Raw genomic sequence first — 26,028 nt, forward strand, 5'->3', positions numbered from 1 at the left:
TACACCGTCTATGGTCTCTGAATGCGTGTTCTTATCCCATTCTACACCGTCTATGGTCTCTGAATGCGTGTTCTTATCCCATTCTACACCGTCTATGGTCTCTGAATGCGTGTTCTTATCCCATTCTACACCGTCTATGGTCTCTGAATGCGTGTTCTTATCCCATTCTACACCGTCTATGGTCTCTGAATGCGTGTTCTTACCCATTCTACACCGTCTATGGTCTCTGAATGTGTGTTCTTATCCCATTCTACACCGTCTATGGTCTCTGAATGCGTGTTCTTATCCCATTCTACACCGTCTATGGTCTCTGAATGCGTGTTCTTATCCCATTCTACACCGTCTATGGTCTCTGAATGCGTGTTCTTATCCCATTCTACACCGTCTATGGTCTCTGAATGCGTGTTCTTATCCCATTCTACACCGTCTATGGTCTCTGAATGCGTGTTCTTATCCCATTCTACACCGTCTATGGTCTCTGAATGGCGTGGTTCTTATCCCATTCTACACCGTCTATGGTCTCTGAATGCGTGTTCTTACCCATTCTACACCGTCTATGGTCTCTGAATGCGTGTTCTTATCCCATTCTACACCGTCTATGGTCTCTGAATGCGTGTTCTTATCCCATTCTACACCGTCTATGGTCTCTGAATGTGTGTTCTTATCCCATTCTACACCGTCTATGGTCTCTGAATGCGTGTTCTTATCCCATTCTACACCGTCTATGGTCTCTGAATGCGTGTTCTTATCCCATTCTACACCGTCTATGGTCTCTGAATGTGTGTTCTTATCCCATTCTACACCGTCTATGGTCTCTGAATGCGTGTTCTTATCCCATTCTACACCGTCTATGGTCTCTGAATGCGTGTTCTTATCCCATTCTACACCGTCTATGGTCTCTGAATGCGTGTTCTTGCTTGAATTGCGTAAATTGAAATGTATCCCCATCAGAATGTATCTGACCAGTGTTTTTCTTTCCCCTGTCTTCCAGATGTGGTGGTGGAGGAGTTCTTTGAGTACGATGCTGAGGACTTCCTGGTGTTCCTGACCCTGTTGATCACTGAGGGACGGACCCCAGAATGTTCTGTGAAGGGTCGCACCGAGGGGCTGCACTGCCCCCCTGCAAAGTCCGCCCTGCCGCCCCTACACAGGCACGAGTGTAGCGACAAACTCCCACAGGTAACGTCCACAAACATACACACACTTCCCCAGGTAACACACACACACTGCCCCACCCAAGTAACACACTGCTTCAGCTAACACACACACACACACACACACACACACACAGTTACCCTCCCCTGTCTGTGTGTGTTCAAGTGTGTGCAGGCGCGGCGTGTGCGCTCGGAGGTGTGTGTGTTGTGGAGGAACAGTATTCCCATCATGGTGGAGGTGATGCTGCTGCCAGACTGTTGCTATGGAGACGAGAGTCCCCCAAGTGACCCCATCAGTGACCCAGCAATCAAACAAGACGCTCTGCTACTGGAGCGATGGACTCTGCAGCCTGTACCACGACAGTATGTACACACACACACACACACACACACACACACACACACACACACACACACACACACACACACCCTGCAGCCTGTACCACGACAGTATGTACACACACACACCCTGCAGCCTGTACCACGACAGTATGTACACACACACACACCTTGCAGCCTGTACCACGACAGTATGTACACACACACACACACACACACCCTGCAGCCTGTACCACGACAGTATGTACACACACACACACACACACACACCCTGCAGCCTGTACCACGACAGTATGTACACACACACACACACCCTGCAGCCTGTACCACGACAGTATGTCACACACACACACACACACACCCTGCAGCCTGTACCACGACAGTATGTACACACACACACACACACACACACACACACACACACCCTGCAGCCTGTACCACGACAGTATGTACACACACACACACACACACCCTGCAGCCTGTACCACGACAGTATGTACACACACACACACACCCTGCAGCCTGTACCACGACAGTATGTACACACACACACACACACCCTGCAGCCTGTACCACGACAGTATGTACACACACACACACACACCCTGCAGCCTGTACCACGACAGTATGTACACACACACACACACCCTGCAGCCTGTACCACGACAGTATGTACACACACACACACACACACACACACACACACACACACACACACACACACACACACACACACACACACACACACACACACACACACACACACACACACACCCTGCAGCCTGTACCACGACAGTATGTACACACGACACACACTTTTTGTCAGGACTAGGTTGAGCTAGTGGCACATGAAAAATTGGAATATTCCACTTTGCCGCCGTATCAAACAGAAAACATGTATATACACTACCGTTCAAAAGTTTGGGGTCACTTAGAAATGTCCATTTTTTTGAAATAAAAGCACTTATTTTTGGGCCATTAAAATAACATCAAATTGATCAGAAATACAGTGTAGACATTGTTTATGTTGTAAATGACTATTGTAACTGGAAACAACAGATTTTTTTCAAATGGAATATCTACATAGGTGTACAGTGGCCCATTATCAGAAACGATCACTCCTGTGTTCCAATGGCACGTTGTGTTAGCTAATCCAAGTTTATCATTTTAAAAGGCTAATTGATCATTAGAAAACCCTTTTGCAGTTATGTTAGCACAGCTAAAAACTGTGCTGATTTAAAGAAGCTATAAAACTGGCCTTCTTAAGACTAGTTGAGTATCTGGAGCATCAGCATTTGTGGGTTCGATTACAGGCTCAAAATGTCCAGAAATAAGAACTTTCTTCTGAAACTCGTCAGTCTATTCTTGTTCTGAGAAATCAAGGCTATTCCATGCGAGAAACTGAAGATCTGGTACAACGCTGTGTGGTACAACGCTATGTACTACTCCCTTCACAGAACAGCGCAAACTGGCTCTAACCAGAATAGAATGAGGAATTGGAGGCCCCAGTGCACAACTGAGCAAGAGAACAAGTACATTAGTGTCTAGTTTGAGAAACAGACACCACAAGTCCTCAACTAGCAGCTTCATTAAATAGTACCTGCAAAACACTCTAAACATCAACAGTGAAGAGGAGACTACGGGATGCTGGCCTTCTAGGCAGAGTTCCTCTGTCCAGTGTCTGTGTTTTTGCCCATCTTAATCTTTTATTTTTATTGGCCAGTCTGAGATATGGCTTTTTCTTTGCAACTCTGCCTAGAAGGCCAGCATCCCGGAGTCGCCTCTTCACTGTAGACGTTGAGACTGGTGTTGTGCACCGGGGCCTCCCACTCTTTCTATATTGTATATTGCGAAGACTGACCATGAAAAAAATTGGCATCGTTGCTAATGCTAATTTCCTTAGCCATTGCTAACTAAAGCAAAGGCCTGAATCTCTCTCCTCCCCCTGTCTCTCTCTAGGAGCGGTGATAGGTTTATAGAGGAGAAGACTCTGCTGTTGGCTGTTCGTTCCTACGTCTTCTTCTCCCAGCTCAGTGCCTGGCTCAGTGCTTCTCACGGCATTGTACCCCGAAACATCCTGTATAGGTAATACACACACACACACACCTTCCTCTACAGGTAACACACACAAGAATACACTAAGAACATCTTAACAACTTCCCCATTATTTTTCTATATCGTTACTGAATGTTAATCATAAAATACTTTCCAAAATGAACTAAATAATTTGATGTGATCACAAGTTATAAGACTGTGTGTTTGTGTCCCACAGGATCAGTGCAGCAGATGAGGAGTGTGTCTGTCAGTTCTCCCAGCCCCCAGCGGAGCACCTGTTCCCTGTCCCTAACGTGTCCCAGAGTGTTGCCCTGAGGCTCAGGGTCCAGTCACTCCCCCGTCAGCCCACCTACCCCACCCTGGCCTGTAGCATACACACCGGCCTGACCCTTGCCCCACTCTACAGCAAGACCCCCAGCCTTAAGCCCAACCTCAGCCCTAACCTCTACAGCAAGACACCTAGCCTTAACCCAGGCCTGAACCCTAACCCGCCTCTGTACGAGAGGAACCACAACTCTAAAGAGAGTCACAACAGAGTGGCTCTGCCTTTCTCTGGCCTCCCTTTCCCCAGTCCTCCCAGTCTCCCCCTGCCCAGTAAGAGAGGCCCGGACCCCACAGACAGCCATGGTCATTCCAGCCAGAATGGATCAGACCTCCCCCGGGTCAATAAGGGGCAGACATCATCCCCCTACCACCTCCCCCTCTCCCCCCGGCCCTCCCCCCGCCCCCACAGGAAGCTGTCCTCTACCCTGCCCCTCCCCCCCGGGGGAAAGACTGTCAGGTGGCTCTATGCCCTCACCTCAGACCCCTCCGATGACATCACACACACCACCGAGGATTATGGGAAGGCCGTCAACGGGGCCGAGAGCTCCAAGGGGCGTGGCTCCGAAGCCCTCCGGGCCTTTAAGACTTATTCTTTGGCAGAGCCCCCGCGGTGCCCCTCCCCCAGACCCTCCTCTGAGACCAATCCTCTGATTGGCTCGCTGCTCCAGGAGAGACAGGAAGTCATCGCCCGCATCGCTCAGCGCCTCAACTTCTGCGACCCGACCGCCCCCCATCTCCCCCCTGCCCTCTTCACCCCCGACACCCACACCAAGACTCCTGTCCGTGGCAGTTACCTTGACAACACCACGCTCAGCAAGACCAAAGAGCCAGAGGGAGCTCCGCCTACTGAGGACACCCCGCCCTCCCCTTTCGACACGCCCATTGGCGATGCAGCGGCTATTATCAGGGAGACGCTGTCCCCAAAACCTGTTGCCTGCCGCAGACTGAGACTCCCAGAGGACAGAGATGGAGAGACACTGAGAGACAGAGACAGAGTCAGGGAGACACTGAGAGACCTGGAGACACAGAGAGACAGACAGGCATTGAGAGACCGACAGCGAGAGAGAGACAGTAGTCTCTTGTCCCATGCTGTTCAGGACATTACCAGACTGATTCAGGACAGACTGTCTGTCCCCTCTCTGTCCCCAACACACAGCCGCAGCAGCAGCCCGCTACACAAACCACATACACACAGCACACACAAGCTCTGCACCGACACACACACCACACACAGAGGCGGCTACAGTCATAGCAGTGGCCACTGCAACGGCTACACACCCAGCCATGACACACACACTCTCTCACATACACCTGCTTGCACAGACAGAGCTGGTACTCCTCCAGAGACAGACGGTCCAACCAGAGCCCAAAACGGCTGTTCAACACTTGAAGACACTCAGGTCAGCCCCCGACTCCAAATCCTGCCCCAGTCTTCTCCTCTAGTCATCCCACGGCCTCTACCCCAGCCCCAGTCTTCTCCTCTAGTCATCCCACGGCCTCTACCCCAGTCCCAGTCTTCTCCTCTAGTCATCCCACGGCCTCCACCCCAGCCCCAGTCTTCTCCTCTAGTCATCCCACGGCCTCTACCCCAGTCCCAGACTCGGGCCTCTCCACTACTCAGCCCCAAGAGTCCCAGGGCCAAGACCTCAAAGAGTTTACACCCCACCTGCCCCCAAGAGGAGCCCAGACCCTCCTCACCTAAAGACAACATCCTGAGGACCATCCAGACCCTAACAGTGACCCAGACCACCACCCTGACCCAGACCACTGCACAGACCTTGACCACCAAGCTCACCCACACCCAGACCACTGCTCTCATCCAGAACCACATGAAACCTCTGACTCAGTCTCCCAACCAGACCCAGACAGAGTCTCGAACTCCGTCCTCACGGACTCAGGGCAGCCCTCGAACCCAGCCCTCTAGTCTCCAGGATGAGAACCAGGCCCCCCCAGGCTCCAAGTCCTGCAGCCCCCCCAGTCCTGCTACCACACCCCCTGGCACAGAGCCCAACACTGTCCTGGTGAGTGTCCCCAAAGACTTTGACACCTGATTAGAAAATCACCACACGCTGCAGGATATGTTGAATATCATCCGTGTGGCTTGTTTTGTCCAACACCAAGAAACTTCAATTAAATATCCGGCCTATGTGAAAGAGGATATTACCACTTTTGGAAAATGTTTATTAACAGTACAAAGAGATTTTGAGAAAGGATCTTTGACATAGGGTATTTGGCATTTGTCTAAAATGGTTGTTGAGAATTGCTGTATTAAAGCCAGTGTGTGTTTTTTTTCCCGTAGCGTTCTCCCTCGCCCCTGAGACCGTGTAACAGCTGGAGGAAACACAACCGTCACTCTCTGGACTCCTCCCTCACCAAGGCCTTCCACCCCTGTACCGGCCTGCCCCTGCTCTCCAGCCCTGTAAGACACGCACACACACACACACACACTGTCAGTCAGGGTGTGGAGCCACATGACTCATCTTCTCCTCAATAGTATGAATACTCTGACTAAACTCCTGTTGATGCTGACTAGGTTGTTCATAACAATGGAATCATTTTAAAGTTGTGTGATTCATGTGGTGCTTGTTGTTATTGTTATTATTATTATATACTTGTGTGTGCTGTCATGCTATAGTGTTTAAATTGGGTGTTTTGATGTATATGTTGTCAATAAAGTTTTGTGTACAGTTGTGTGTGTTATGTTGTATTATTAAATGTGTGTGTTGTCTCTCTCAGGTTCCTCAGAGGAGAACTCAGACGGGTTACTTTGACCTGGACTCTTCTCTGACCAGCTGTAAAGGACTGCCCTGGACCGCAGGGAAGAGGTACTGATCTCTAACTCATACACACATTTAGACTGGGATATGTTCTGGGTAGCCTCAAACAACAACATGGACGTACGTGTACGCTGACTCGGTGAGTGAGTTTATTAGCAAGTGCATCGGTGATGTTGTACCCACTGTGACTATTAAAACCTTCCCTAACCAGAAACCGTGGATTGATGGCAGCATTCGCGCAAAACTGAAAGTGCGAACCACCGCTTTTAATCAGGGCAAGGCGACTGGAAACATGACCGAATACAAACAGTGTAGCTATTCCCTCCGCAAGGCAATCAAACAAACAAGCAAAGCGTCAGTATAGAGACAAAGTAGAGTCACAATTCAACGGCTCAAACACAAGATGTATGTGGCAGGGTCTACAGCCAATCACGGATTACAAAAACAAAACCAGCCCTGTCGCAGACATCGACGTCTTGCTCCCAGACAATTAAACAACTTCTTTGCTCTCTTTGAGGATAATACACTGCCACTGACACGGCCGCTACCAAAGCCTGAGACGCCGGCAGCAAGGCTGCCGGCCCAGACGGCATCCCTAGCTGCGTCCTCAGAGCATGCGCAGACCAGCTGGCTGGTGTGTTTACGGACATATTCAATCAATCCCTATCCCAATCTGCTGTCCCCACATGCTTCAAGATGGCCACCATTGTTCCTGTTACCAAGAAAGCTAAGGTAACTGAACTAAATGACTATCGCCCCATAGCACTCACTTCCGTCATCATGAAGTGCTTTGAGAGACTAGTCAAGAATCATATCATGTCCACCCTAACTGATACCCTAGACCCACTCCTATTTGCTTACCGCCCCAATAGGTCCACAGACGACGCAATCGCCATCACACTGCACACTGCCCTATCCCATCTGGAAAAGAGGAATACCTATGTAAGAATGCTGTTCATCGATTACAGCTCAGCATTTAACACCATTGTACCCTCCAAACTCGTCATTAACTTCTATGGGCTACGTGGGACGCTAGCGTCCCACCTGCGGGACACAGCCAGTGAAATATCAGGGAGGCAAATTCAAAACAACAAAATGTCATAATTCAACTTTCTCAAACATATACAACTATTTTACACCATTTTAAAGATACACTTCTCCTGAATCGAACCACGTTGTCCGATTTCAAAAAGGCTTTACAGCGAAAGCAAAACATTAGATTATGTTAGGAGAGTACATAAACAAAAATAATCACACAGCCATTTTCCAAGCAAGGACGTGTCAATAAAACCCAAAACACAGCTAAATGAAGCACTAACCTTTGACGATCTTCATCATATGACACTCCTAGGACATTGTTACACAATACATGTATGTTTTGTTTGATAAAGTTCATATTTATATCCAAAAACAGAATTTTACAATGGCGCGTGATGTTCAGAAAATGTATTCCCACCAAAACGTCCGGTGAATGTGCACATCAATTTACAAAAATACTCATCATAAACGTTGACAAAATATATAACAATTATTTAAAGAATTGTAGATAGACTACCCCTGGATGCAACCTCTTGTGTCAGATTTTAAAATAGCTTTACGGAGTACATAGCTCAGCCATCACGGTGAGCTATTCAGACACCCGCCAAGTTCGGGGCAACCTAAACTCTGTATTAGTATTAGAAATATTCTCTTATCTTTGCTGATCTTCGTCAGAATGCACTCCCAGGACTGCTACTTCCACAAGAACTGTTGTTTTTGTTCCAAATAATCCATATTTATGTACAAATACCTCCGTTTTGTTCGTGCGTACAGATCACTTATCCAAAGGCATAACGCTCGAGCGCGGAACGAGAGACGAAAAGTCTAAATGTTCCATTACCGTACTTAGATGCATGTCAAACGCTGTTTAAAATCAATATTTTTTACGTAAAATTGCGATAATATTCCAACCGGACAATAGCATATTCATTCAAGAAGAAAAAGAAGGAACGGCGTGCTCGTGTCACTGCGCATATCCAATCCCTTTGTTGCCAGGCGGACCACTCAGTAACTGACCTACTATACTCTGCCCAGTGACAGGAGAAGGCTCAAACCACTTTCTGAAGGCTTTAGACAGCCAATGGAAGCCTTAGGAAGTGCAACGTCACCCCACAGACACTGTAGCTTCGATAGAGAATCAAAAGAAGAACTACAATTCTCAGACTTCCACTTCCTGCTTGGATTTTTCTCAGGTTTTTGCCTGCCATATGAGTTCTGTTATACTCACAGACACCATTCAAACAGTTTTAGAAACTTCAGAGTCTTTTCTATCCAAATCTACTAATAATATGCATATTCTAGTTTCTGGGCCAGAGTAGTAACCTGTTTAAATTGGGGTACGTTTTTCATCCGGCCGTGAAAATACTGCCCCCTAGCCCAGACAGGTTAAGCTCGAGACCTTCGGTCTCGACCTTGCCCTGTGCAACTGGGCCCTGGACTTTCTGACGGGCCGCCCCCAGGTGGTGAGGGTAGGAAACAACATATCCACCCCGCTGATCCTCAACACTGGGGCTCCACGAGGGTGCGTTCTCAGCCCTCTCCTGTACTCCCTGTTCATCCATGACTGCATGGCCGTGCACGCCTCCAACTCAATCATCAAGTTTGCAGACGACACTACAGTGGTAGGCTTGATTACCAACAACAACGAGACGGCTTACAGGGAGGAGGTGAGGGCCCTCGGAGTGTGGTGTCAGGAAAACAACCTCTCACTCAACATCAAGAAATCAACGGAGATGATCGTGGACTTCAGGAAACAGCAGAGGGAGCAGCCCCCTATCCACATCGAAGGGACAGTAGTGGAGAAGGTGGAAAGTTTCAAGTTCCTCGGCGTACACATCACGGACAAACTGAAATGGTCCAGCCACACAGACAGCATGGTGAAGAAGGCGCAACAGCACCTCTTCAACCTCAGGAGGTTGAAGAAATTGTCACCTTGTCACCTAAAACATTCACAAACTTTTACAGATGCACAACCGAGAGCATCCTGTCGGGCTGTATCACCGCCTGGTATGGCAACTGCAGAGGGTGGTGCGGTCTGCACAACGCATCACTAGGCGCAAACTACCTGCCCTCCAGGACACCTACAGCACCCAATGTCACAGGAAGGCCAAAAAGATCATCAAGGACAACAACCACCCAACCCACTGCCTGTTCACCCCGTTATCATCCAGAAGGCGAGGTCAGTACAGGTGCATCAAAGCTGGAACCGAGAGACTGAAAAACAGCTTCTATCTCAAGGCCATCAGACTGTTAAACAGCCATCACTAACACAGAGTGGCTGCTGTCAACATACAGACTCAAATCTCTGGCCACTTTAATAAATGTAATAAATGGATTTAATAAAGGTATCACTAGTCACTTTAAATAACGGCATTTTAATAATGTTTACATATCCTACATTACTCATCTCATATGTATATACTGTATTTTATACCATCTTTTGCATCTTGCCTATGCCGCACGGCCATCGCTCATCCATATATTTATATGTACATATTCTTATTCATCCCTTTACATTTGTGTGTATACGGTAGTCGTTGTGAATTTGTTTGATTATTTGTTAGATATTACTGCACTGTCGGAACTAGAAGCACAAGCATTTCGCTACACTCGCATTAACATCTGCTAACCATGTGTATGTGACCAATAAAATGTGATTTGATTTAGACTCATCATGTACACACCATAGATCCATGGTCAGATTTAGGTCCTTAATAACCTTGTCCTCAAACTCAATTGCTACCACTTAGAGGTTCAATAGAGAGTGAGCCGACTGGTAGGTGAGATGTTCTTACTAGACATCAGTGTTCAGTCAGTCCAGGCCTGTACTGTACTGTAGCCCTGTCCTGTCCTCTCACACTGCCACCTGCTGTTCTGGTGGCTGTATTGCTAGTACTGTTGCTACTGACCTGACAGTGAGACTCAACTCAAAATGGCAGCTGTGCACAGCGCTACAGTCAGAGGCCCTGCTCTGCTCTGATCTGGCCGCTGGGTTACTGTGTGGATTAGGGATTAGAGGTCAGTTTGAGCCGAGGATGATGCTTCTACATACATAGCTGATTAAGGTTTGATAGTGTTTGAATATACAGTATTAGTCATGTTGAATCATAAATTCAGATTTAGACCGCATGACAGCAATCCATGCTTTGGTTTAGCTGCCCTGACACTGTTTCCAAATAGTAATATTTTAGCATTTGTGGCACAAATCCCATTCAAGTCATAGGACTGATATTAGCATATTTCGTGCATGTCCAAATCATTCCAGGGTTGCAGGGTCTGCAAGCCATCTCTAATTTTCATGATTCAACAAATGAAGTAATCGACCAATGTGTGTGTGTGTGTGTGTGTGTGTGTGTGTGTGTGTGTGTGTGTGTGTGTGTGTGTGTGTGTGTGTGTGTGTGTGTGTGTGTGTGTGTGTGTGTGTGTGTGTGTGTGTGTGTGTGTGTGTGTGTGTGTGTGTGTGTGTGTGTGTGTGTGTGTGTGTGTGTGTGAACCCGTTTTTAACCCTCTACTGTGTGTTCTGTTGTGAAGAGTGTGTGTGAAGAGAGTGGAGGAGTCAGAGGAGCCTCAGCCGCTGTTCAGTGCCAGCGCTCCACCTGCCAGCCTCAGTCTACTGGGCAACTTTGAGGTACCACTCAGTCACTCACTCACTCACTCACTCACTCACTCACATAAGTGTACATGCATTGTATGACCTAAAGCGTGTGTGTGTTACAGGAGTGTGTGTTGAACTACCGCCTGGAGTCGTTGGGGTCAGTGGAGGGTTTCACGGCCGAGGTGGGTGCTTCCGGAACCTTCTGCCCCAGTCACATGACCTTCCCCGTCGACGTCTCCTTCTACAGCGTCTCTGACGACAACGCACCCTCGCCATACATGGTGAGACACACCTACAGAACATACACAGGCATATTATATATATCCCCCCACAAACTTTATATACACTGAACAAAAATTTAAATGCAACAATTTCAAAGATTTTACTGAGTTACAGTCCATATAAGGTAATCAGTCAATTGAAATAAATGAATTAGGCCCTACACTATGGATTTCACATGACTGAAAAAGCAGTCAGTATCTGGTGTGACCACCATTTGCCTCATGCAGCGCGGCACATCTCCTTCACAAAGAGTTGATCAGGCTGTTGATTGTGGCCTGTGGAATGTTGTCCCACTCCTCTTCAATGGCTGTGCAAAGTTGCTGGATATTGACGGGAACTGGAACACGCTTTTGTACACGTCGATCCAGAGCATCCCAAACATGCTCAATGGGCGACATGTCTGGTGAGTATGCAGGCCATGGAAGAACTGTGACATTTTCAGCTTCCAGGAGTTGTGCACAGATCCTTGCGACATGGGGCCGTGCATTATCATGCTGAAACATGAGGTGATGGCTTGTCACGAGAATGTTCAATCACAATGATGATAACTAAACAATCATTTAAGCTTTGACCAATCCCCGAGGTTTGTAAGACCCTGGGTTTAATAGTAATTAGGCAAAGACTCAGCTTATGCAAAAGGTTGGTTCTTTATTCACCAGAACGTTATGAAATCAAAAATGCAAACACAGTCTTTATAACACACACACAAACAAGTTCAATCTTAAGCTACGCCTTGCTCAGACAGTCGGTGTTTTTCCACTACACAGATGCATTGTTTCTTTAATCTGCAACATGTTTCATAATCTTCTGCAAGCCTAACAGTTTCTCCACTCCACGGGTGGGGACAGGATGTCCTGTAAGGAACACAGTAGTACAACTTGTCTGTCGATAGCTCCTCTTATCATTTGTTTCACACTTGCACCCTGCTTACATACTAAAAAGGAGCAAAAGGTCCTAATTCTGACTAAAACTACACACATCATCAGATTATACATTTATGATTCTAATACATTTCATACAATTATATGGTTTCAGGGTGGAATTCTTTAGTCAGTACTTTAAACATATAAATTCCATTATCATGGCTGCAGATGAATGGCACAACAATAGGTCTCAGGATCTCGTCATGATATCTCTGTGCATTTAAATTTGCCATTGATAAAATGCAATTGTGTTTGTTTTCCGTAGCTTATGCCTGTCCATACCATAACCCCACCACCACCATGGGGCACTCTGTTCACAACGTTGACATCAGCAAACCGCTCGTCTACACAACGCCATACACATAGTCTGAGGTTGTGAGGCCGGTTGGACTTACTGCCAAATTCTCTAAAATTACGTTGGAGGAGGCTTATGGTAGAGAAATTCATGTTTAATTCTCTGGCAGCAGCTCTGGTGGACATTCCTGCAGTCAGACATCTGTGGCATTGTGTTGTGTGACAAAACTGCACATTTTAGAGTGGCCTTTTATTGTCCCCAGCACAAGGTGCACCTGTGTAATAATCATGCTTTTTTTTTTTTATCAGCTTCTTGATATGCCACACATGTCAGGTGAATGGATTATCGTGGAAAAGGAGAAATGCTCACTAACAGGGATGTAAACACATTTGTGCACAAGATTTGAGAGAAATTCGCTTTTTGTTTCGGAATTATTTTATTTCAGCTCATGAAACATGGGGTAAAACACTTTACATGTTGCGTTTTTATATATATATATATATATATATATATATATATATATATATATATATATATATACACACACTTACTGCTCACAGTGCAGATCAATATTAATAGTGTGTGTGTTGTTTTTGTTACAGGGAGTCATCAACCTGGAGACTCTGGGTAAACGGGGCTACCGCGTCCCTCCATCAGGAACCATTCAAGTGGTGAGGACAGATTTACACTCTGTGGATTATACACATTGAAGACTTTTGTTTAAATGTGTGTGCATGCGTGTCATTGTTGCTGACATAATAACTCCAGACAGAGAGAACAAAGGAAAGATGGGCCAGCTCCCGTTCCAGCAGAGAGTTAGGAGAGGGAGACCTTAAGTGTGGACAGAGAGAAATACATTACTGTAGTATGTTAACCCCTTCTCTTTTCCTCTCTCCCACCCACTTTCTCTCTCTCTCCTGCCCTCTCTCTCTCTCCCGCCCACTTTCTCTCTCCTGCTCTCTCCTCTCTCTCTTGCTCTCTCTCTCTCTCTCTCTCTCCTGCCCTCTCTCTCTCTCTCTCTCTCCTGCCCTCTTTTTCTCCCAGACCTTATTTAACCCCAATAAGACGGTGGTGAAGATGTTTGTGGTGGTGTATGACCTGAGAGCCATGCCTGCCGGCCACCAGACCTTCCTCCGTCAGAGGACCTTTTCTGTCCCGGTTCGACGGGACAGCTCACACTCACACAAACACGGCAGCCCAGACAACACACACACACACGTCAGCAGCAGGAAAGCCCTCTCCCTCGGCCAGGAACGCATCCTGCGCTACCTCATTCACCTGAGGTAAGAAAGACACCTGACCTGGCTCAGCTGACCTGTCAATCACATCTCACCTGTCAATCAAATAAATTACCTGTTAGTCAAGACTGGACAGAAGACCAAACTGAACAGGAAAACATTGTACTGGCACTAATCTAGCTCTTTCTTCACCCCCCCCCCCCCCTCCAGGTTCCAGACCTCTAGGTCAGGTAAAGTGTACCTCCACAGGGATATCAGACTGCTGTTCAGTAGGAAGTCTATGGAGGTAGACAGTGGAGCGGCCTACGAACTCAAGTCCTACACAGAGTCCCCAGCTGACCCAGCCTTCTCCCCGCGCTGCTGACACACACACACACACACACCTCTATCTGCACTGACACACACACACACACACACACACACACACACACACACACTCCTCTAACTGCACTGACGCAAACACGCACACCCACAGAGAGAGCTGTCAGAGAGCTGGGCTCAGCGTTCTCGTGTGGAACAGTCCAGACAGGCTCCGTCCCAGATACCTAAGGCCTGGAGATTCTGCTGACCATCTGACCATGAACAGCTCCTGGTCCTACAGAACCCTGCTGTTTTCTGTGAAGCTCAAACATGTCTTTATACATGTAGAAAATGTATTAAAGACATGCTAAAACAAACATCAAATTCACGTTAGCGACCATGGACCACTGACTGACCAGAACAAGCAATCAAGAGACTGAGAAAATTACAAGACGACATTGAAAAAGCGCACTGTGTATTTCCATGACTGGAAATCAAAAGGAATAATATTCTAATATTTTTTTGTACTGTTACAAAAACAAATCTCTGAAGTGTTGCAATAGAGAGTAACATGTAGCTTTAGTGTTTACATAATTTTCTTTGTTTACCGTCAGTTATTTAATATTTAAATTAATATTTCAGTTACTGCTTATGTGACATCTATCATCCTCAGCATTATGATGTAGTGCAAAACTCTGTAAATCATAATGTGTATTTTTGACATTAACTCAGATCTGAAAATATATATATATCTTAAAGCAATCTTGAAAGCTGCATTGTGTCTGTGTCTCTTTTATTTTGAGTGTCTTGGACAACTGAGGTCCATGTCATGTTAACTAATGTAAAACATATTGTTCTTATACATATGATAAAGATGATATGAAAATTAGTCAGTATTTCTACAGTAGTATAAAACGTAAAGTCCTCATTGGTCATAGCAGGTTGGTCCTGGAGTCAGATGTCCATGATCAAGTGGCCTGTGGAGAAGACAAAGAATACACACTGGGGAACTACATTCAAATCCTTGTCAATTAAATAACACTTTTCTTCTGTCTGTAAACCACTAATATATGTAACCTGACCCTTCTTTCTTAGTGTAGGCCTACTGCTGCAGGCTTCAGCTGCCAAGAGGTCATGGCACAGGTGGTGGCTCCGCTCCATAACCAGAGTCACTGGTTCAGCTCTGGCAGTTCTCCCACAATCACTGGCCTTCAATATAACATATGGATCATGGTCCATCAAAGGAAGAATGTGTATAATTTCGCTTATTTCATGACATTGGACTTGATGGCCAAAGCCTTCTGATGCAGTCCATTATCATTACAGCAACAAAAACACGACATTTACCATCATGCAATATACTGGGAAACACCACTTCAAATCTGATGTCAAAAACGTTTGTAGTGAATGTCGGTTGCATGAATTAAGTCGAGTAAAGTTGATGCTCAATAAAAGGCTCCACTTCTGTCTTGCTCAAATATCAAGCGACAGTTTTAGAGGAAGACGGATGAGCGCGCCTCTGCTAAAGAATGACGTCAGATCGGGCAGACATATTTGTGGGGGCTAATAGTTAACGGTCGCACGGATTCGTATGGGAGAGGAAGCCAGGGCAAGGATTTAGTTCAGATTGTGTTTACTTCTCGACTTTGCCAGGGATCGAGGTTACACAGAAATGTCGGAGGAAATTGAGGGGACAAAGACGACGGAGGTGAATGACCAGAATGTATGTTTATTTGTCTGAAACACAACCACTTGCTAACCAACGACAGTCAAGCTGCACTGCAATGCACACTATCATATGATATGGCAGGTTTTTAGCTAACGTTAGCTACTGTAACGTCGTTAGCGTTAATCCTTTCTAACTATCTGTCGTGATTATCAACAATATCAGTTGTCTTAATAAATGCCAGTTGGTATCAAATCAAGCTGTTTTCCATAACTATTTGTAGTCGTAACTAGCAGGGCTTTTCGATATTAAGCTAACGTTAACTAAGGTCGGATTTCATCTAGCTAACGCGGTAGCTAGCTACGATAGTTAACGTTAGCTGCCCACAATGCTAACGTTAACTAATCAAGTCATGATTATTTAAGTACAAGCAGAACAAATCCCCCAATTATTGTTTTTCCTGAAGTAATAACCAACGTTAATTGACTTGCTTATTGGATAATGACCTAACAAGTTAACGTTAAATATGTCGGTTTGTGTCTATTTTAGCCAGCTTGCTAACCAACTATCATTGGCACATTAGCCAGCTAGTTTTAACCACATTAACCAACAAGTAATCTAACTAGCTACCTACCACCATCAAAGCCATCTAACGTTAGCGAAGTTATGTTGCTTTCAGTGGCTTGACTACTGTTGTCTACTCTAAAGAAGGCAATCTGGCGGTCTGTCAACAGTGACTCGCCCCTCGCTGTACTGAAGGCCAGTGTTTGTTTTGTCCTTAGCTAGGTAGCTAGCTAAACTCAGCAAAAAAAGAAACGTCCTCTCACTGTCAACTGCGTTTATTTTCAGCAAACTTAACATGTGTAAATATTTGTATGAACATAAGATTCACCAACTGAGACATAAACTGAACAAGTTCCACAGACATGTGACTAACATAAATTGAATAATGTGTCCCTGAACAAAGGGGGGTCAAAATCAAAAGTAACAGTCGGTATCTGGTGTGGCCACCAGCTGCATTAAGTACTGCAGTGCATCGCCTCCTCATGGACTGCACCAGATTTGCCAGTTCTTGCTGTGAGATGTCACCCCACTCTTCCACCAAGGCACCTGCATGTTCCCGGACATTTCTGGGGGGAATGGCCCTCACCCTCCGATCCAACAGGTCCCAGACGTGCTCAATGGGATTGAGATCCGGGCTCTTCGCTGGCCATGGCAGAACACTGACTTTCCTGTCCTGCAGGAAATCACACACAGAACGAGCAGTATGGCTGGTGGCATTGTCATGCTGGAGGGTCATGTCAGGATGAGCCTGCAGGAAGGGTACCACATGAGGGAGGAGGATGTCTTCCCTTTAACGCACAGCGTTGAGATTGCCTGCAATGACAACAAGCTCAGTCCGATGATGCTGTGACACACTGCCCCAGACCATGACTGACCCTCCACCTCCAAATCGATCCCGCTCCAGAGTACAGGCCTCGGTGTAACTCTCATTCCTTCGATGATAAACGCAAATCCGACCATCACCCCTGGTGAGACGAAACCGCGACTCGTCAGTAAAGAGCACTTTTTGCCAGTCCTGTCTGGTCCAGCGACGGTGGGTTTGTGCCCGTAGGCGACGTTGTTGACGCTGATGTCTGGTGAGGACCTGCCATACAACAGGCCTACAAGTCCTCAGTCCAGCCTCTCTCAGCCTATTGCTGACAGTCTGAGCACTGATGGAGGGATTGTGCGTTCCTGGTGTAACTCGGGCAGTTGTTGTTGCCATCCTGTACCTGTCCCGCAGGTGTGATGTTCGGATGTACTGATCCTGTGCAGGTGTTGTTACACGTGGTCTGCCACTGCGAGGACGATCAGCTCTCCGTCCTGTCTCCCTGTAGTGCTGTCTTAGGCGTCTCACAGTACGGACATTGCAATTTATTGCCCTGGCCACAGCTGCAGTCCTCATGCCTCCTTGCAGCATGCCTAAGGCACGTTCACACAGATGAGCAGGGACCCTGGGCATCTTTCTTTTGGTGTTTTTCAGAGTCAGTAGAAAGGCCTCTTTTTGGTGTCCTAAGTTTTAATAACTGTGACCTTAATTGCCTACCGTCTGTAAGCTGTTAGTGTCTTAACGACCGTTCCACAGCTCCATGTTCATTAATTGTTTATGGTTCATTGAACAAGCATGGGAAACAGTGTTTAAACCCTTTACAATGAAGATCTGTGAAGTTATTTGGATTTTTACGAATTATCTTTGAAAGATGTCCCTTTTTCAGGACCCTGTATCTTTTTTTGCTGAGTTTGTCCTGTGACAATATCTGTGAGAGAACATTAGGACCACCTTACAAATTTTGAGTTGCACCCCCTTTTGCCCTCAGAACAGGCTCAATTCGCCAGGGTATGGACTACAAGATGTCGAAAGCATTCCACAGGGATGCTGGTCCATGTTGACTCCAATGCTTCCCACAGTTGTCAAGTTGGCTGGATGTCTTTGGGTGGTGGACCATTCTTAATACACATGGGCAAACTGTTGAGCGTGAAAACCCAGCAGCGTTGCAGTTCTTAGCACAATTTAACCAGGCGCTCTAGACTAGAGCGTCCATAGGGGGAGCAGCAGGCTGAAAGCTTGACTTCCCTACCAGTAGTAACAGCCCTGCTCCCTCCGCGTGGGTGGTCCATGTGTTTGCATGTGTTGTCCATGTGGGTGGCGTATGTGTTGTGCAGGCATTTTCAGGAGCTGATGTGACAGACCACAGTGTGCTTGCTTAGCATAGCTTCGGGTACACTGTCCGTACAACGGCTCGAACCCTGGGCACAATGCCTCGCAAACACGTGACCACCCGCTTGACAATGCCTTTAGCCAGCTGCGCCACAGAAAAGCTTTCAATTGTTGTTTGTGTTTCAGGAGATGGACGACAAGGTGATCAGTCCAGAGAAGGTTGAGGAGGCCAAGTTGAAGGCTCGCTACCCAAACCTGGGGCACAAACCTGGAGGCTCCGACCTGCTACGCAAACGCCTGACCAAGGGGGTGAGTCCACAGCCTTACCTACTTCCCTACCTTCTCTCCTAACCTATCCCCACAAGTCCACAGTTCTCTCTCTCTTAGCATCAATTAGACAGTATTAAAAAAAAGTTGCAGCTTGTTTTAAGTTTAACATTCTCTCTCTGCAGCAAAAGTATTTTGACTCTGGGGACTACAACATGGCCAAGGCCAAGGTGAAGAACAAGCAGCTTCCTGCAGCCACGTCAGAGAAGTGCGGAGGAGGAGAGATCACAGGAGACCATATCCCTACACCTCAGGACCTGCCGCAGAGGAAACCTTCCCTGGTGGCCAGCAAACTGGCCGGCTGATACACACTGTCCTGTCTCTAACCCTGTCAATACTCCTAACAATCACCCTACTACACCTGTTCCTGTCTCACTACCTCCCCCTGTCTACTTCTGCCCCAGAGAGACCCTTCTCTGGTGGCCAGCAAACTGGCACGCACCCCTAACTGCCTGTCCCTGGTTCTGTCCCTCATCCTCTTCACCCAGTCCTCTCTGCTTCCCCTCACCTTCCACTCTGTTATGGCTCCCTCTTCTTCCTGCTCTTCCTCCCCTACCCTCTCTGTTCTTGTTTATTTTCTATTCTCATGTAAAAATACACTGAAAGCAAGGATGAGGATGTGTAGAAGGGAGAGAGAGGGAGGACTGGGATGACTCCACTACAGGAGAAGACTTTAAAGATGACTCTGTGTCCCAGATGACACCCTATCCCCTATATAGCCCTGTGGGCCCTGGTCAAAGGTGCACAGTGTACAAAACATTAGGAACACAATTCCTAATATTGAGTTGCACCCCCTTTTTCCCTCAGAACAGCCTCAATTCGTCGGGGCATGGACTCTACAAGGTGTCAAGCGTTCCACAGGGATGCTGGCCCATGTTGACTCAAATGCTTCTCACAGTTGTCAAGTTGGCTGGATGTCCTTTGGGTGGTGGACCATTGTTGAGACACACAGGAAACTGTTGAACGTGACAAATCCAGCAGTGTTGCAGTTCTTGACCCACTCAAACAGGCGCCTACTACCATATCCCGTTCAAAGGCACCTAAATCTGTCACCCTCTGAATGGCACACATACACAATCCGTCTCAAGGCTTCACAATCCTTCTTTAACCGGTCTCCTCCCCTTCATCTACACTGATTGAAGTGGATTTAACACGTGACATCAATAAGGGATCATAGCTTTCACCTTATCAGTCTGTCATGGAAAGAGCAGGTGTTCATAATGTTTTGTACACTCAGTGTATTTAGGGAATAGGGTGCCATTTGGGACGCACACCTGGAGAGTCTGTAACAGGAGGGAGGAGGGCCCAGACTGGGGAGACAGAGATTTTGAAATGGTTTACTATTCCCTATGCAGTACACTATTATCAATCAGAGCCCTATGTGGCTGCCCTATGAGCATCTGGCCCAAAACGGTTCCACTACATAGGGCATAGTGATCCATTTGGGACAGGCAGACGGTCTAGAGGGTTGAATGTCATCTCCAGTCCTGTTAACTGATTGTGTAAATATTTCTAGTTGTGTTGGAGAGGAGTGAGGCTGAAATCAGCCTTTTAGAATGTTTTAACGTAGAATATTATGATTTACCAAACACATTGTTGGTGTTATGTTGTCATCTAAATGATGCTGTAATGTGATTGAATAGAACCTTGATAATGACTGACCAGAACCTCTCACTACTGTTGTTCTGTTTAAAGGCTACATTGTTGTCCCAAGTGGCAACCTATTCATTACATAGTGCACCACTTTTGAACAGGGTCCAAGGGGCTCTGGTGGTGAGAAGTAGTGCATTATATAGGGAATCTCCAATCATACCCTTCTTTCTGTGTAGTGCACTACATTATACGCACTGCCACATAGGGCTCTAGTCAAAAGTAGTGCACTATTGGCGAGTTTTCAATGAGGATTTACCCCAGTGTTTTACCAAAATACTCTGACTTTTCTGTTTCCGTCTACCCGGGTCGGCACCCATGTCTCACTGGGCCATGGCTCCAGTGGACCTGTTCTGACTTGGAGTCAAGCCCAGGCCCTGGGTACTTTTCAACCTCATTTTCATAATAATGGTAAACTATGAACTTTAACACCTTCTCACAAAGCTACTGTCTTGAATGATGTAGAGGTTGTTGATTCTGCCTGCCCCAAGTCTTTAGCATCAACCTCCTGATAACACTAGAGCTTACATTAAAACACTGATGACCCACTCGTGTAAGTCTCAATGGAAAAGCACCAACATGTATGGCCCCATAAAACCTCTATTTGTAACCTCTGTTTTCAGACCAGAGGGAGGGGTGAATGTCACAGGTTGGTGGCCCCTTTAATTGGGGAGGATGTGCTCATGATAAGGGCTGGAGGGGAATGGTATCACACATGGTTTTAATGTGTTTGATGCCATTCCATTTACTCTGTTCCATCCATTATGAGCCGCCCTCCCCTCAGCAGCCTCCACTGGGGAATGTAGATGTGACGGGGGTTCTAAAGACATCTTCATTTAACTCCAAATTCTTTGGCCTCACACACCCTCATTCATCTTTCACACACAGACACACTCCTCTACACCCCAACTCTCTCACATACACACACACACACACACTCACTCCCACTCTCCTTCTTTCTCTCTCACACACACCCTCATACACACCTACCCCCTTTGGCCAGCATATCTTTACAGATCTCAATCACACCCTATTCCCTATATAGTGCTCTACTGTATATATGCACGGGCCAGTCCACTAGTGGGGGTGTGGTCATCAAGGGTCTGAAGCTGAAGGACTGAATAGTTAAGGTGTGTGTGTGTATGACTGCCCCCATCCACAACCCCCCCGTCACTTTGTGCCGTTTTGTAAATAAACTAGTTTTGCACAAACGGCTGTTGGGTGTTTGATGACTGACTCCATGCATTGACAGATCATACAATCATCTATGAAGGATTGTATACAAAGGAATTATGTATGCAAATGTAGAGGCCAGTTAGTATTAGATGAGGGATAACACCAGCAGAGCCGAAGCACCACCAAGATAAGTCTTGATCAAAATGTATGTAAATAATCTGGATTTATCTCCCACTTAAGACACACAAGCTGAGGCCAAAGACCGACAGACCCTTGTGGAAGAAGATTGTTGCAGCTTTATGTCCCACCTGGGATGAAGGGGGCTAAATTATCAGGCCTATGGCAACCAGGGCTGTATTCATTAGTCGGATTCTGTTGCAAAACGTTTAGTCTGTTGCAATCCAAACGGAAAACGTTTGGCATCGAACATGAGTTTCTGTTGAACAAATTCAGGTAGGTTCCTCCCCGTTTCGTTCTGTTTGCTTCCGTTTGGCTCCTATAGTAAACAGACTAAACGTTTTGCAACGGAATCTGACTAATATCTGACTAGCAGGCTTCTAACCAGCAGAACTAAAGCGATGTCGCCTCTTGGCCACAGCGGAGCGCTGTTTAGCCATGTTTCCGAGGCCATGGCAACAACCGCGTTTCACTGAATCATTTTATCCATCATCAATTCCCATAATGCTTCGAGAGATGCTAAAATATTGAGGTTTTCTAGGTATGACGGCGCTAGGTGCTGTACACTAAAAAGAGAGTAACCTAAAACCTGGTGGGACTTTTATTAACTGCGAGGAAAAAACAGAGCGGCGACCTACTGATGTTGAAATCTAGCTGCTGAGATTCATGGAAAAAGGACACGACAGCTCCACCAGTATGGCAGCGTCAGAGCTGTACACAAAGGTAATATAACCAACGTGATCGGTATTTGCTTTGCCTTGTGCGTTTATAGCGTTTCTGCAGCGCCTTCTTCAATGAGAACAAAGCAAAGAGCTTGTTTATAATCATTCATTCGTTGATGGCGGGAATGAATGAGAGGGAAGTCTTTAAACCAAACATTGAGATTGACAGGTCACAAAGCTTCGAACAACGCACAGGAGGTGATTATCAAACCAGTGTGTGGTTTTTGGAACGAATGAAAAGCGTTTGAAGCAGCGTCCTACAGCCTGGGGCAATATACAGTACATATAGGTTGACATGCAGTAGCCTATGACTGAGTGAAGGCGCCTTCTATATTTAGCTCTCTGCTGTGTTAAAATGGGTGCAGCAGAAGCAGCTCAGCTGACAAAGCGCCGAGGCTATGGGTTCTGCGATTCGGCCTCTGTCTCTGCCCTTCATAGCCCCCCGCTCAGAATGACCGTCAATTTAAATGTTTTATTATTCGGCTTAATGTCAGGTCGGGGTTGATGCACTTTTAAAAATACGATTTTTATTTTGGTATACATTTAGCATCGCACTGGCTACGATGGAGAATGGTGTTTTTTGACCTACATAAATCATGTTATTTTGTCAACCGGCAGTCGCACAGTGATGTTTGTTATTGTGTTTTATAAAGGAGTTTTATAAAGGCTGTTTATTTGATCTCGAGGCTGGGATTCGGTTTGGGTACCGAGGAGAGAGGAATGATGCTGATACCAGTGGTGACGTCACGGGCCTCGCTTACGTCAACGCGATTTGTTTTGAGATTTTTTTCCCCCCCTTTTTGCATCCATGACCATGTTCAGTATGCAAACGTAGATAGAAATATCACAAATAGAGATGACGTTATTCCGTATTCTACAAGTCAGCCATGCATGTTTGTTTTACATCGGATATTTCTAGCTGAAAGTTCCAAAACTTTGCATCCAGCTGAACAAAGGTTACTTATGTAACCATGGTTATGTGAACTATATGGATCACTCCAATATATTGGTATCACTCTGTGGCGGAGGGATACATCCGAGGTGAGGATTTACAGATTTACTCCTGTGTACACCTGTGTCACAGCTGGGGTCCGCCCCTATATATAGACCCCATGGCCACGACACACGTTCTCTACATCATTTTTGAGGCGCCTCTAGCACCGTAGAGGATTGGGGTGATCCATATAGCTCACATAACCGTGGTTACATACATAACCTTCGTTATGTTTCACTATATTGGATCACTCCAAGATATTGGTATACCGTACCAGATTAGTCGGTGCTAGAGGGACTTGGCCAGCCAGCGGCAAAGTCCCAGCGCGGGACCGAAACACAGGGGCCGTCAATGTGGAAGGGGGTCCCGGCACAGTCCCCGAACAGGGAGGCGACGCCCAGGACTGCTGAACCAACTGCAGAGGAAGGTGCCACATTTACCCGATAGTACCTAGCAAAGGTGCAAGAGGAAGCCCAGCTGGCCACAGCACAGATCTCAGCGAGGGGCATTCCTCTCAGTAGAGCCCAGGACGCAGCCACACCTCGTGTTAAATGTGCCACCACAGATCCCAGCACTGGCCTGCCAGCCAGGCGGTATGCTGTCGTTATCGTGTCCACGATCCAGTGAGACAAAGAGCTGGTCTGTTGTTTTCACTGACTGTGTCCGCTCCACATAGGTAGCCAGTGCCCTCACAGGGCACAGCATGCCGGAGGGAGGCCCAGACTCCCCCGCGACTGCCGGGAGGGTCGTAAGGAGACAGGATAAAAAGGGATGTTCACATGCCTGTCTGACAGAACCTTCGGGAGGAATGAAGGGCTGGGGCGGAGTGATGTCCAGGGTCCATCCGGTAGCACACAGAACTTACCGGAAGAGCATGGAGCTCACCCACCCTCTTCATGGATGTAATCGGTACCAAGAAAACCACCTTCATAGAGAGGTGTTTCAGGGAGGCAGACTCCAACTGTTCGAAAGGTGGCTTTGCCAAAGCTGCCAAGACCACATCCAGATCCCAGCTTGCTGTTGAGCGGGTCCTAGCTGGACGCAGGCAACGAACCCCCTTCATAAACCTGGAGACCAAGGGATGGCGCCCCACTGGCTTGTCCATCCACCCCACATGGCAGGCAGATATAGCTGCCAAATACCCTCTCAGTGTAGAGGCCGCCAAGCCCTTATCCAAGCGAGACTGCAGGTATTGGAGGACATACTGCACCCTGCATGACTCGGGCACAACCTCAATACCAGTGCACCAAGAGCAGGACAACTGCCAGCACAACTGGTATGCCGCGGTTGTAACCAGCGCCCTTGTGCTCTGCATGGTGTTCATTACACCCTCCTGTGGTCCTAACATAGACCATTGGTGCCATTCAGTGGTCAAGCCCACAGACTGAGGCGGTGCGGCCTCGGATGCCACAGAGTTCCCCCGACCTGAGACAGCAGGTCCGGTCTCAGGGGAAGTTGCCAAGGTGTCCCAGACAACAGGGACAGGAGAAGGCTGAACTAGGGTGGTCTGGGCCAGTATGGGGCCACCAGAAGCAGACGATGCTCTGCCATCCTGGTCCTGTCCAGCACAGCCTGGATCAGGGGATAAGGGGGGAATGCATAAGCTCCAGCCCTGGCCAATCGTGAGCCAGAGCATTCAAGCCCAGAGGCCCTGGTGGCTCCGACATGGAGTACCATAGGGGCAGTGTGCATTGTCCAGAGAGGCAAACAAGTCCACCTGCACCCTCCCGAACTTGTCCCACAGGTGCTGCACCACCTGGGGATGTAGGCTCCGGTCCCAAGGTGGCGGGCCCTACTTCAAGAGCATATCCACTGACACATTTAGGATGCCAGGTACGTGTGCTACGCGTAGAGACGCTAGACGTCCCTGAGCCCAGAGAAGGAGATCCCGTGTCATAATATGGAGGCGGTGGGACCTCAGTCCACCCTGATGGTTGATGGAAGCCACCACTGTGGTGTTGTCCATTCTCAACAGGACATGTCTTCCCTTCAGATGTGGAAGGAAAGACTGCAGGGCCAGCAGTACAGCTAGGCGCTGTAGTGTATTGATGTGCCTGCCGCTCCAAGGGGGTAGCCAACAGCCGCTGGCTGACCTGCCTTTGATCACCCCCCCCCCCCCCCCCCCCCCCCTCAGCCAATCTGGGAGGCGTCTGTGCTAACCATCTCCCGGCGGCACATCCTTAGCATCTCCACCCCATCTGAGAGACAGGAGTGACAGCGCCACCTCAACAATATCCTGAGGCAATGTGCAGTCACCCGCAGCTGGCGGTGACGGTGATGCTTTGGGTGCAGCTG

At 47.4% G+C, this 26,028-nt stretch overlaps 3 protein-coding genes across 8 annotated transcripts in view; all 3 read left to right on the forward strand.

Annotated features, from left to right (window-relative positions):
* Positions 1 to 15,094, forward strand: part of LOC106587663 (atos homolog protein A) — a 36,952-nt gene extending 21,858 nt beyond the window's left edge. The window contains exons 2-12 of one of the 2 annotated variants that reach the window (XM_045708921.2): positions 992 to 1,179; positions 1,321 to 1,517; positions 3,453 to 3,578; positions 3,766 to 5,893; positions 6,172 to 6,291; positions 6,609 to 6,697; positions 11,219 to 11,315; positions 11,405 to 11,563; positions 13,385 to 13,453; positions 13,827 to 14,065; positions 14,231 to 15,094. In XM_045708921.2, coding sequence (XP_045564877.2) covers positions 992 to 1,179; positions 1,321 to 1,517; positions 3,453 to 3,578; positions 3,766 to 5,893; positions 6,172 to 6,291; positions 6,609 to 6,697; positions 11,219 to 11,315; positions 11,405 to 11,563; positions 13,385 to 13,453; positions 13,827 to 14,065; positions 14,231 to 14,384 — 3,566 coding nt within the window. In that variant the 3' untranslated portion in view covers positions 14,385 to 15,094. Of the gene's footprint in view, positions 1 to 991; positions 1,180 to 1,320; positions 1,518 to 2,148; positions 2,289 to 3,452; positions 3,579 to 3,765; positions 5,894 to 6,171; positions 6,292 to 6,608; positions 6,698 to 11,218; positions 11,316 to 11,404; positions 11,564 to 13,384; positions 13,454 to 13,826; positions 14,066 to 14,230 lie in introns of those variants that run through there. The other variant, XM_082969617.1, reaches the window with a different exon arrangement.
* Positions 15,095 to 15,870: 776 nt separating this feature from the next.
* Positions 15,871 to 20,676, forward strand: arp19 (cAMP-regulated phosphoprotein 19). Its single transcript, NM_001141240.1, is given in 3 exon segments — positions 15,871 to 16,043; positions 18,874 to 18,947; positions 20,283 to 20,676. Coding segments are annotated over 3 exon segments (291 nt in total). The 5' UTR covers positions 15,871 to 15,992; the 3' UTR covers positions 20,449 to 20,676.
* Positions 20,677 to 22,463: 1,787 nt separating this feature from the next.
* The window catches only part of LOC106587673 (unconventional myosin-Va), a 92,845-nt gene continuing 89,280 nt past the window's right edge, over positions 22,464 to 26,028 (forward strand). For all 5 annotated transcript variants that reach the window (XR_014382840.1, XR_014382839.1, XM_045708926.2 and 2 more), the window contains exon 1: positions 22,464 to 22,740. Coding sequence is in view for 3 of the 5 variants with exons in the window: in XM_045708926.2 (XP_045564882.2) it covers positions 22,684 to 22,740 (57 nt within the window). In the remaining 2 variants the exon portion in view is untranslated. The remainder of the gene's footprint in view (positions 22,741 to 26,028) is intronic.

Source organism: Salmo salar, chromosome 26 (assembly GCF_965601325.2).
Source record: "Salmo salar chromosome 26, fSalSal1, whole genome shotgun sequence".
NCBI lineage: Eukaryota > Metazoa > Chordata > Actinopteri > Salmoniformes > Salmonidae > Salmo > Salmo salar.